Source organism: Cydia splendana, chromosome 21 (assembly GCF_910591565.1).
Source record: "Cydia splendana chromosome 21, ilCydSple1.2, whole genome shotgun sequence".
NCBI classification, from domain to species: domain Eukaryota; kingdom Metazoa; phylum Arthropoda; class Insecta; order Lepidoptera; family Tortricidae; genus Cydia; species Cydia splendana.
Genome location: NC_085980.1, coordinates 12,333,487 through 12,346,187, shown reverse-complemented (window position 1 = coordinate 12,346,187; position 12,701 = coordinate 12,333,487). Strand labels below are relative to the sequence as shown.

Genomic DNA, 12,701 nt, shown 5'->3' with positions numbered 1-12,701 from the left:
CACTTGTAAGGAAAAAAAGGAGAATTAATAAAAACAAACTTCTGTATAAAACACTTTTCCGCCCTAGGGCGAAAATTTCAATTTCCCGCCCGCAAGCCCTACGTGTAAATAAGTGTTTTTCATCACACTTGCTCGGAAAAGATTTTTTCCGCCCTAGGGCGAAAAATTCAATTTCCCGCCCGCAAGCCCTACGTGTAAATACATCTTTTCCGAGCAAGTGTGATGAAAAACATTTTACGTAGTATTGCTGTTGTGAGTGACAGACGTCAAATACCGCAAATAATGTTATTTACACTATAGTAATATGATGCATGGGGTTACAAACTGCCTCTTTTTGACAAGTTGTCCGTCAGATTTTGTTAAAAGCCACAGACTAAATAATAACATGGTGCATGGGGTTACAAACTGCCTTTTTTTGACGAATTGTCCGTCAGATATTTTGTTAAAAGCCACAGACTAAATAGGGACCGTGCGCGTTGGAGATTCTGCCATCTTGTCGCCTGAATCGGAAACATATGTGCACATGTAAATTGCTACAGTGAATAAAGGCGGACTTAATGTTATACGGCATTCTCTACCGGTCAACCATTAGGCCAAACAGAGAAGCATAGTTGGTTGGTTGGTTGGTTGAAAAATGGCTCTGACACGTTATTATAAACTAGTTGTTAACGAGTAAAATATTGTATTAATGTGTAAAAATAAAAGTCAATATCGTAAAAATATCGCTTTAATTTGACAGTACCTCAACTTTTTATTGCCATGTTTTGTAAAATGAATAAATTTCTTTAATTTAAAATTAAAACATTACAGTTGAAATATTGTAAAACTGAAGCGGTATTTGTGTAAATATATTGTGAATTTAAATTATTTATTTTGTATGTTGATGTTTTTACAACGTACCGTCAACCGGGGTGAATAGAGATGCTGGGGTGAATAGGGACACAACTAAAAATGTGATTTACCTTACAATTTCTTAATTACTATCCAGTCAAATTGTATCATACTAAATCTTTTACCTATTATTTTCAATCGAATGATACATTTAGTGTGGGTAGGTACTTTTTAGAAATTGTCAGGCAATTCTCATTTTAAAGTTTGTCCCTATTCACCTCAGCCATCCCTATTCACCCCGGTAGACGGTACCTACTTTGTTGACTCTGAGTAAAAATGAAAAATGGTATGAAAGAATTTTGCTTGTATGTTACTCAAAGTAACTATTCCTAGTTTTAATACGTTCTTTTTTATACGTAATTAATTTATTTCTTAAATAATTGTATACTTATTTATGGGGTACTATAATTATTTAAGGGTTTTATGGGAAATTGACTGTTATTTTACTGCATTTATTCGCCTTAAGTTTTTATTATAGACCGACCGCTTAAATGAGTCCTCGCCTGCGCGGTACGGGGGCGACGGGGTAGGACGACTAAGGGCGGCGGGGAAGGTGCGGGCGCCGTACGCCTGCCGCCCGCACCTTCCCCGCCGCCCTTAGTCGTCCTACCCCGTCGCCCCCGTACCGCGCAGGCGAGGACTCATTTAAGCGGTCGGTCTATAGTACTAAATTCGACCAATTTATTTATTTTAGCATAATTAAAACTAAACAAAATAGTTACAGCTACGTCCAAAACCTTAGCGTTAGTAGCGAATTATTTGTTCTAAACAACGTTTTGTTTGTAATTATGATTAAGACTTACTTTGATTTGGCTCATATTTTAATTTCTTTGTCATGAAGAAAAAAATACATAGATTCCTCACTCCATACATCAGTGAGAAATATAGTAAGACAAGTGTGCTCACTCTATACATCAGTTTTGGTACCAAAAAGACTATTATTTTCGTAGTCGACATCTGGCATCGAGTAGCGGAATTATCAGTACTGCTACTTGACAATAGATGTAGCAGTAGGTACTGATAATTCCGCTACTCGATGCTAGATGTCGACTAAGAAAATAATAGTCTTTTTGGCACCAAAACTGATGTATAGAGTGAGCACACTTGTCTTACTATATTTCTCTATGGTCATGTTTAACACCTTCATAGCCGACGCATTACGATTAAATAGTTTCGTGACGCGTATGCGCGTCTTCGGCAATGAATGGCTGGGCAAATTTTACTTTTAACTCACGCATTTTAGCCACGCCAGGCGTGGCTCACTCTGCGACTTCGTCGCTTTGCAACAGGTGGCTACAAGTACATCCGTTCCACACCAATTTTGGTGGATGGCCATAAGCCGCGCGTGGCGCTGTCGCCACCTAGCGGCCATATCTGTCCTGATCGTAACAGACGCGTTTTGTTAGAGAGTGAGTCTTCTGTACCTAGTACTATTATTTATTCTGTGGCCACGCGCGAAATTCGCGGCGCGCGGCTTTGGACCGTCGCTCATGCACTGTGTTTCAAAATGGAGACCTATTACGGCTAGGTCACGGCATTGAGCGACTTGCGACGGCGGCAGCGATAAGCATAGGTTGGAGCGGGACACATAGATTGGACCTTTCGTTCCCACCTATTATTGTCGCTATGATTGTCGCTGCCGCCGTCGCCAGTCGCGTAATGTCGTGGCCGAGCCGTTAGTGCTTCAAAATGGAGACCTATTACGGCTCGGCCACGGCATTGAGCGATTTGCGACGGCGGCAGCGATAACCATAGGTTGGAGCGAGACAGCGATCGGATCGTTCCCACCTATGGTTGTCGCTGCCGCCGTCGCCAGTCGCGTAATGTCGTGGCCGAGCCGTTAGTGCTTCAAAATGGAGACCTATTACGGCTCGGCCACGGCATTGAGCGATTTGCGACGGCGGCAGCGATAACCATAGGTTGGAGCGAGACAGCGATCGGATCGTTCCCACCTATGGTTGTCGCTGCCACCGTCGCCAGTCGCGTAATGTCGTGGCTGAGCCGCTAAGCTCTATGAATAAATACGTCATGCGATCAAAAATACGTCAGTTAAGCAATAAAATAAGTAATTTTTAGGGTTCCGTACCCAAAGGGTAAAACGGGACCCTATTACTAAGACTTCGCTGTCCGTCCGTCCGTCCGTCCGTCCGTCCGTCTGTCACCAGGCTGTATCTCACGAACCGTGATAGCTAGACAGTTGAAATTTTCACAGATGATGTATTTCTGTTGCCGCTATAACAACAAATACTAAAAACAGAATAAAATAAAGATTTAAATGGGGCTCCCATACAACAAACGTGATTTTTGACCAAAGTTAAGCAACGTCGGGAGTGGTCAGTACTTGGATGGGTGACCGTTTTTTTTTTGCTTTTTTTTTTTTGTTTTTTTTTTATATGGTACGGAACCCTTCGTGCGCGAGTCCGACTCGCACTTGCCCGATTTTTTTTAAACATAAGTGTATTGACACCCAATATAATGCTTTACAAATTACCTACAAAAACTGATCATTTTTAAGAGTTGGTAAAATTCCAATTTGTGAGTGTAGCTGTAGTTTCCTAAAACACACTTAACCTTACTTAAAAGTATGAATTACTCGAAGTAAGTCTTTATAGAGATTAATCGAATTATTTATTTTTGTAATGTTAGACCAAGAAAAGTCTGCAGCGATTTTGATAGCCCACGCAGTGCAAGTGTTATTTATACGTCATAATTCCATAGATGTTTGACGTTTAAAATAACACTTGCACTGCGTGGGCTATCAAAATCGCTGCAGACTTTTCTTGGTCTAACTTTAGAATAAAGCCATTCAGTCACTAGGACAATACATTACGTATTTAACAAAATGCATTTAAGTTAAGCGTAGAATAAATATAAAAGTGGAAAAATTACTGTCTTGGGTTAAAATTAGTATGGGTAGCACATCGTAACTGGTGAATTTCCAATATGACTCCGGTAGCCGTTTAAGAAGTGTAACACTCTTGCGGTAGATGTCGCTAAGGGTCCCCTTGACCTATAATAAGGTGGAAAGATTTGCTGGCTATGGATGAGGTCTTGGTTGCTCAGATGGCATAGCGCTGGAGTATCGATCCAGAGGCCGTGAGTTCAAGTCTCACCCAAGACAGTATTTTTTCCACTTTTTTATTCTAATAGCATCGTTCGCAGACGTTTCTGCTTGTTAAAAATTAAAATTATGCATTTAAGTTATTTATTAGAATGTGTTTTAAGTATACGAACTTTGAAGAAAATAGTTCCCTATCCTCCCTTGGCCCAAGGTCCTATCTATAGTACTTATTCAGTTCACTGAAATTTAAAACATATTCGATTGGAACAGAGTTGCTTTTGCTTTGTTTCGTTCAATTTTTGAACAACGCAATATCAACTCTATTTCCTACGTCGTAGGTTCAAATTTCTGTGGCAAATTATGCATTTTTCTTTTGTATGGAGGCCTTAGGAGGCTATCCCAGTGTTTTACAATTTTTTGACATGCCAAATTATTTGAAACACCTAATACATTTATTTTGATTAATAACGACATTTAATAATCAAATGTAAAAAAAAAAATCCTTAAAAGTGGTTTTGCTCAAAAGTACTTTGTTAAGTTTGTGTTAATAGTTTAATAATCGAATCAAGGAAATGGAATATTATTTTTATTTCAAATAAACTATTTATTTGTATTCTGTTTGAGTTTCTTATTTCTACAGGGTGATTCAGGAGACGTGAGCAGGACTAACACTGCGCATTTAGTAAATTATAAGCAACTGTTTCGTATCAGTATTAGCGAGATTGACGTTAATTTTCTACTCATGTTGAAAAAAAAAAAATATTTACGACATGCATGGTCGCCCTAAAATTAGAATAATAAACTAGGTACCGATATTCTGTGTCAAATTGAATGTCATCAACTCATCACTGTCATCACGGTCTGGTTACTTTTGAAAACTCGTATCTCACTCAAGTTTGACAGTTTATTTTCTTCGTAATCAAAATGCTGTCATTACGGTTAAAGAGTTTTATGTTTATTAATTGGGTCTTGTAGGGTATAACACTTTAAACTCTCGCGTTTTGTACACATATTTAATTACACAAACGGGTCTACCGCGATATAATTTCATTGTTTTTACCTTTAATTCCGACGTTTCAGCTGAGTTGCACCAGCTGTGGTCACGGAAAGACTGACGTCCCAACAAATGTCAACAGTGATATTAAATAAAACACCACTAAACTACCCGAAATTAGTTTATAAAAATGTTCGGGGTAGACAAAGAAATTGCAGCTACCCGTTAAAGTTTAATGTTTATTGTTCACGGCACGACACGCAACACTCACAGTATCCGTACACTGGTCCGAAGATATATCCGCTGGTTTCAACATTTGAATCACTGGTCCCCAAGTAGACAATAATTTGTACCCGTCCTCTCGGTTGAAATTTTAGGGTGTTTTTTAATTTCAATCGCCTCTCTCACGATCCGCGGATAATAGTGTCGCTCGTTGGAGAGGACTTTGGGTTTATGTAGCTCAATCCAGTGATTCGTTCCTGTTGTCAGCAAGTGCTCAGCTATTGCGGATTTGTTTACATGGCGATTTTTAACAGCTGCTATGTGTTCCTTCACCCTCTCTTGAACGCTGCGCTTAGTTTGGCCAATGTACGCACTTCCACAACTGCATTCTATCTTGTAGAGTCCGGGTGACTCTGGTACGGAATGACATCCTTTGGGCTGCGTAAAAGACTTGCTACTTTAGATAACGGGGTGTATACAGTCCTTATGGAGAATTTCTTCAGTACTGATCCAACTTTGTCCGTTATCCCTTTCACATACGGCAAAAAGGCTGGTTGCCTACTAACCTCCGGATGTCTTTCTTTTTTCCTAGTCGTGCGTGGGATTTTCTGCAAGTACCCATTTTTCTTTAGCACTTCCTGAACATGGGCTAACTCATTATCTATGTGTTCCGCGTCACATAAGTCTCGTGCTCTGTTAACCAGAGATGTGACCACCGATTGTAGATGCCTCGGATGATGGTGGGAAGATGCTTGTAGGTACCTGTCAGTATGTGTGGGCTTCCTGTACACGGAGTGTGCCAGGGATCCATCTGGTTTCACTCTTAACTTCACATCCAGAAAGGGTAAGGATCTATCGCACTCCATCTCAAATGTAAACTTTACCTTTTGGGTGGATGGAGTTTAAATGTCCGTCGAAATGCTCCACTGTGTCGGCGTTGCCCTTTAAAATGCAGAACACGTCATCTACATATGTCTTCCACATTGTAATTACAGACGGTCCGGAACGTAATGTCAACTCTTCAAAATGTTCCATCCATATGTTGGCAATTACGGGGGCAACTGGACTGCCCATTGCCACTCCATCCACTTGCAGATAAAACTGCCCTTGGTAGTGGAAATAGTTTCCCTCTAGACAGTGTGTGACAGACTCTTCTGGAAGTTCGTTATCTATAAGCTTCGTTTTGACAATGCCCAGACACTCTTTTAATGGAACATTGGTAAACAACGACTCCACATCGAAGCTTACCATTATCTCATCCGGTTCCAATTTCCTGGCCTTAACAATGTCAACAAAATGACGAGAGTCCTTTACATAGGACGAAGTCTTCCCCACTAGCACTCTTGTAGGGTAACCATGATTGTAGAGAATTAACTTTGCCCTCACCAAAAACTTAAAAAATAGGAAGAAGTGTGGTTGTTTCACCTAAATACGACGGTGATCGATCAATTATCAGTTACTGAGTGTGCAGGATTAGTCCTGCTCACGTCTCATGAATCATCCTGTATAGATATTTACGATCCGTGTTTATCACATCCTCTAGATTTTTACAACGACTAAATGCTTGAGAGGAGGCCTGTGCCCAGCACGACGTATATAGGCTAAATTATTTTTTAGACATATTTTTTAGAAATTATGTATGTATCGTTGCTGCGCTTGTAAAATCCGCTATGTTAAAAAACCCAACTTTACAAGAGACACAAAAAACATGTTTATTTTCAATTTAATTAATTTAATTTAACATTTTAAATCAGGCAATAAGGCACATCTACACATCGGTAACTCATGGCATTTAGGTATCACTTAAAAGATTAGTTTAATTAATTCCTTTTTTTAGTGGTTTCTTTTTCTCGACACGTATAGGAAGAACATTGTCACATCACTAGTCTGTTAGAAACTGTTGAGTTACCGATCTGTGCTCATCACTAATCTTTTAAGTGCTACCTAAATGCCACGAGTTACCGATGTGTTGACATTACAAATGCCTTATAGACTAACATATATTGCTTATGCATTTTTATAAATTTAAAAAACTAAACACTATGTAGTCGACAAAACGGCATGGCTCCGTCGAATCGCCTGGTCTTGTGTCGGATTCGGCAGTTTGCCCCGGAACCTCCGAAACACGACACCCTTCGGCCTTATGCGACCTGCGACCTTAGGCAGGTGCCTGTGGGCCCGATTCGGATATTGAAATAGAAATATATTAGACATCTTTTAGACATCACCAAGATACGATAACGATATGTTTAAGATCTAACCTGTCAAATTTGACATTTGCGCGATTCTGGAGATACTGTTGAACGATTTCCACAGGATATGACTTAGAGTTCCAATTCACATCTAATAGATATCTTACTCTATCTAACGTAAAAGTGACATTGGTTGCCCGAATTGCGCTGCAAAAGAGAACTAGTTGATATCTAAACTATAACGTATCTAGAATGGATCTAGTACGTGTCGTCTCTTGTGAATATCTTGAAGTTCGAATACGGCAGTGTGATAGGTGTGTGATGTGGTGTGGACGGTGTGGTGTGATAGCAGAGGACGCTGGTTCGATTCCAGCCTGGGGCACTGGAGGCCTTGGTCACGTTTTCTTAGTATATGACATTTATTTCAGTTTACTTGAAATAAAAACAAATTAAAATATATCTGAAAATAATTTAATTTGTTCTAATACTTCTAATAGTATTGATTGGCAGTGCCATCTCTCTCGCTAGCTCGGTATCACCTGAGATGATCCAGTTAGAAGGTCGAACCATACTGCTCTACCTTAGGGATGGCCAGGGGGCGCCATAAGCCCTCAGTAAGACATATACTTGTTGTGCATATACTTGGAAAAATTCGACCTATGCCGCTGTGGCCCGGTGGCCGAATGGTACAGGCACCTGCCGCGATAGCAGAGGACACTGGTTCGATTCCAGCCTGGGGCAATGGACGCCTTGGTCACTTTTTCTGAGTATATGACATTTATTTCAGTTTTAAATCAATTTTATCCAACGCTCTGCAAATTGGGGAACATAATATAAACATGAATCCCAACGAATGAATATAAAGAAATATGTATGTCCTTTGAAATAATGAAGTCGGTTGAAATTAAACAAGACACATCATTGGGTTTCGAACTTTATCACTGTTAGACCAAAATGCAAAAATTCAAAAGGCGGTCGGTTTTTAAATTTTGACATGATAAGGTATTACGAGTGTTATAAGGTTTTGTGTGTCTATATTGTGTTTGACACGGCATCGAAAAATGCTAAAAAAAGTGACGAACTATGAAAGTGATGAACTAAAAAAAGGTGACTCCTCAGAAAGTGTCCTCCTTCGGAACTAACGTCCTTAGAACGTGATCTAACTCGAAAGTAACCTAAGAAAGTGACCTACTCCGCCTAAAGGCTCCCTTGTGAAGTCCGCCACTCGATTTGGTACTGTGTAATAATAATATATGAATTAGGTACCTACATTGGTCCATATTTATTAATCACAACCAGAATTGAAGGTCCAGTCATTAAAAGTAAGGAATAGAAAAAACAACATTATTTTTTTATTACTACTACGGTGTCCGTCACTTTCTTTTCCGCGGTGTTAAAAAGTGACAGTTATTTTATCACGCGGATAAAGCCATCCATAATACCCCAGGCGAATTATGGATGACTTTATCCACGTGATAAAATAAATGTCACTTTTTAACACCACGTGACTGAAAGAGACGGACACTTTTATCACGCTGTCACGTAGACATACACGACCATAATATTCGTGCTGTAGGGCTAAGATGGTCGGCTCTATATCATTTGTCACCATGCCTGTCACGTTCTAACAAATGTGTAAGTGTGAAAGTGACGCATGCCATGACAGGTGATAAAAATGCGATCATGATACCGCTTCTGATTGAATCCAAATCTAGACAAAAATCCACAAAAAAATAAAAATCAAGTCAGGGTAATTCGCCAGCAACTGGCCACTTTTAGTAACTGGCCGCCTTAAACTAAAAATGAATTATATTCACCAATAAACAAAATTCATTTTAGCATAAGGTGGCCAGTCATTGAAAGCTGGGCAGTTATTGAAACCTTATACTAAAATCAATTCTGTTTATAGGTGAATAGAAATCATTTTTGGTTTGGGGTGTCCAGTTACTAAAAGCGGCCAGTCACTGGCGAATCCCATTTAGAATCAAACTCGAATATAAATTGACTCTTATCATACTTTATTTACAGTTCGCTTCAATAAATAAATAAGTTAATAAATAATGCCAGGGTCGGTTCAGATCTGTCCGTGGTACGCCAGTTCTTGGGCGTCCTCAATGGAGCGTTGGTAGGGGCCGTGCTCCCACCCGGTGTGATGGTCGACGTGATGTTCCACGTGATGCTGGGGGTAATGGATCACTTCGTAGTTCACGACCTTGGGCTTGGTGAACTTGAAGATGACCATGGCACCTGTGGAAGATTCAAATTGTGGCTGTTGCTTTGAAGGAACCTTTAGGTATTTAAATAAAAGTAAACAAAATCTACGCTCAAATGGCTCCTCAACGGCCCGATCATAACTTTAAGATACGTTAATTAATAGATCTAGAAACGATGTGTATCAGATTCTGTCAGTGTCAAATGTGAAGTTTCTTCAAACAAATACGTCACTTTTGACACTGACACATCTAATCCATATCGTTTCTAAATCTATTAATTGACGTATCTTAAAGTTCGAATCCGGCAGTATGCTAAGTAGTTGAGGGTAGATGAAAACATTACATGATCAAATAATGTAGGCTAAAATCTGGTCGTTCAGTGACTGATCCGGGCGCTTTTGTATTTGGTTGGTTAACCAATAAATGTTATAACTACCCGAAAATTTACAAATTGTTTGTTCACTTTTATTTTAATACCTAAAGATACAAGGGGTCCGCGTTGCAAATTTGCACCATTCAATAACCCGGGGTTACCATGGTTAACAGTACAATTTGACACTGGGTTAACTGTTTAACCCCGGGTTAGTGGGATTGTGCAAGTGGTTCTTAGTGTTTTGTTTTACCTCTATATCTCAAATGATTCTTCAGTGTGATTCTTCTATAAATAACTAGCATAATATTTAATAGGTAGTAGGTAGTAGTTTTGGCCACTTTGTATGTAGGTATACATACAAAGTGGCCAAAAAATACCTTGTAATTTGTTTTCCCCGGCGTATTGTTAAAAAAATTAAGAATTGTATCGTATTGGTAGGTATCAAAGCTAAATAATAATTTAGAAACATTTTAATTTGGTAGGTATAATACTCGTATATAGGATTTTATCACAAAAAATCGTCCAAAAAAAGTAACCTTTTGTAATATATTGCTTACTGTGAAATAGTTGATTATGATTTATGATAATGATAACAGGTCGCTTTTTAGTTGAAAGTAAAATACTTGATTGTCCAAATTATATAAGTTCCATGTACTAAACTTGATGGTTTAAATTAAGTTATACGAAACTTAATTATTTTGCAGCATTGTTAATAGTAGGAGCATCAACAACAATTTACTCTAACGGTTTCGTATTTCATCAAATTGACTTACCAGACAGCACAAGGGAAATGAGACCAAGGGTGAGGGCCTTCCACGTCTTCAGAGCAATGAGGGCCAGGGCCAGGGGCACCAGGACTGAGGCCTTGAACTTCAAGCCGAGGAGGAAAGGCAGCAAAACCTTCTTGATGAGACCGTGCTCTGAAAAAAAAGTTTTTTAAAAGGCATTTGCAATAAAGCTGACGTGGCAGGATTTTTTCCATTAATTATTTTGTTACAAGATAATTAAAATTAATTTTAAATATTTACAAATGTTTTAGTCACTATAACTTTTAAGTAACACTTTAATAAACTAATTTTAAAGTAACACAATCAAAGATAGTGAAATAATTTCTCACTGCTCTTGATCCTCAAAGGCTTGGGCAGCTTGATTTTCTTCTTCCTGCCTTCGAACACCTCGACATCTTCTTCACCGTCCAGAGGCATGTCCAGTTCTGAAGGCAAGCCAGAAAGCAGAGATCGCGGCACATATTCCGATGCTGCGCTCTTTGTGATCTCCTCAGGAACTTTCACTCTCAACGTATGAGTTTGCAAAAATCCATCAATTTTGTCGACAATCGCGTAAGCGTCATCCTTAGCTGCTCTAGACTCCTCATCCAAAATGGCGGTCTTCACGATAGATAAATCTTCAGTGATCTTGATCTCGTCGTCATCAGCTACTCGCGAAATCCATTCTAAAGCTCTCGGTTTCACACATTCCACTGAATACTGGCTCAAACATTCGCTGTAAATGTTTCTAACGAGTTCTGATGCTGGCTGGTGGGCACTGGCGAACGCCGCGATGGAAAGAAACACTATAACTTTCATGGTGCACTGTTTTCAATTGTTTTGTGACGCGACTGATCGCCACGGGTTGGCGATACACAATGTATGCCATGGGTGTCCAGGGCTTGGTTTATATAGTAGCATTAATACGTGATGTGCGTAACGCGGGTGCTGTCTTTTGGTTCGTGGACGAAACACAATTGGCTAACCGTTGATGAACCCTCTAAGCATTGATATAAGGTCGAGTAGTGGTTACTCAATTGTGTTGCATTTCAAATGTGTTTGGTAGGTGACATTGTGTTGGAAAACTATCACTTTGTTGCTTAAGTACTTGAACTCTCTTTAATTAATTAAACGACTAAATTTCTGACACCTACTAAACCGCTGAAGAAGCGCTGGTGGCCTAGCGGTAAGAGCGTGCGACTTGCCCCCCCACTTGCGGTTCAAACCCCGGCTCGTACCAATGAGATATTCGGAACTTATGTACGAAACATCATTTGATATTTACCAGTCGCTTTTCGGTGAAGAAAAACATCGTGAGGAAACCGGACTAATCCCAATAAGGCTTAGTTTCCCCTCTGGGTTGGAAGGTCAGATGGCAGTCGCTTTCGTAAAAACTAGTGCCTACGTTAATTCTTGAGATTAGTCGTCAAGCAGACCCCGGGCTCCCATGAGCCGTGGCAATATGCCGAGATAACGCAAGGAAGAAGAAGAGACCTACTAAATATATAACCCTACCTACCTAAGCTTCCGCTTTGGTATCCGTTTAAAACAATTTCCAGAAATAATAACCAGAGATCGGACAGATTGGCGTCATTGCTCGCGATAATGTTGACATGACTCCAAATTTGATTAAATAATTAATCATTTAATTATTGTAATTATTTTTTTACCTGAGATTTAATTTTGTTCCGTAGTCGATAAATAGCACTTAAATATATTTTTGATATAAATAAATGAGTACCTACAGAAAATTTAGAAAACATACTGATTATTTTCTTTAATAAATTTACATTATAAGAAATCTTTGTGTTATTTATTGATTAGGAATCAAAATTAAACCTCAGGTAAGAAATTAATTAAATGGTTAATTATTTAATCAATTTAGGAGTCATGTGCACCATGGTCTAATAAAACATGGTCTTCCATTCCCAGAGTGACACGCGATTACGTCACAATAACATTGCCACTTTATTTCAACATAACATGTT

At 39.2% G+C, this 12,701-nt stretch overlaps 1 protein-coding gene across 1 annotated transcript; it reads right to left on the bottom strand.

The window, feature by feature from the left end:
• Nucleotides 1-9,357: 9,357 nt before the first annotated feature.
• On the bottom strand, nt 9,358-11,865 carry LOC134801253 (uncharacterized). The gene is made up of 3 exons (XM_063773783.1): nt 11,064-11,865; nt 10,720-10,866; nt 9,358-9,607 (listed from the first exon to the last, which is right to left on the bottom strand). The coding sequence occupies exons 1-3, from the start codon at nt 11,530-11,532 to the stop codon at nt 9,435-9,437; spliced, it is 789 nt and encodes a 262-aa protein (XP_063629853.1). The 5' UTR covers nt 11,533-11,865; the 3' UTR covers nt 9,358-9,434.
• Between the last annotated feature and the right edge of the window lie 836 nt (nt 11,866-12,701).

Excerpts from the sequence above, each read along its gene's own strand:
- LOC134801253 (XM_063773783.1), bottom strand. The coding sequence starts at position 11,532 with ATGAAAGTTATAGTGTTTCTTTCCATCGCGGCGTTCGCCAGTGCCCAC. Across the intron at positions 10,867-11,063 it reads GCCTTTGAGGATCAAGAGCA|AGCACGGTCTCATCAAGAAG; the intron begins GTGAGAAATTAT and ends CTTTTTTTTCAG. Across the intron at positions 9,608-10,719 it reads CATTTCCCTTGTGCTGTCTG|GTGCCATGGTCATCTTCAAG; the intron begins GTAAGTCAATTT and ends AATCTTCCACAG.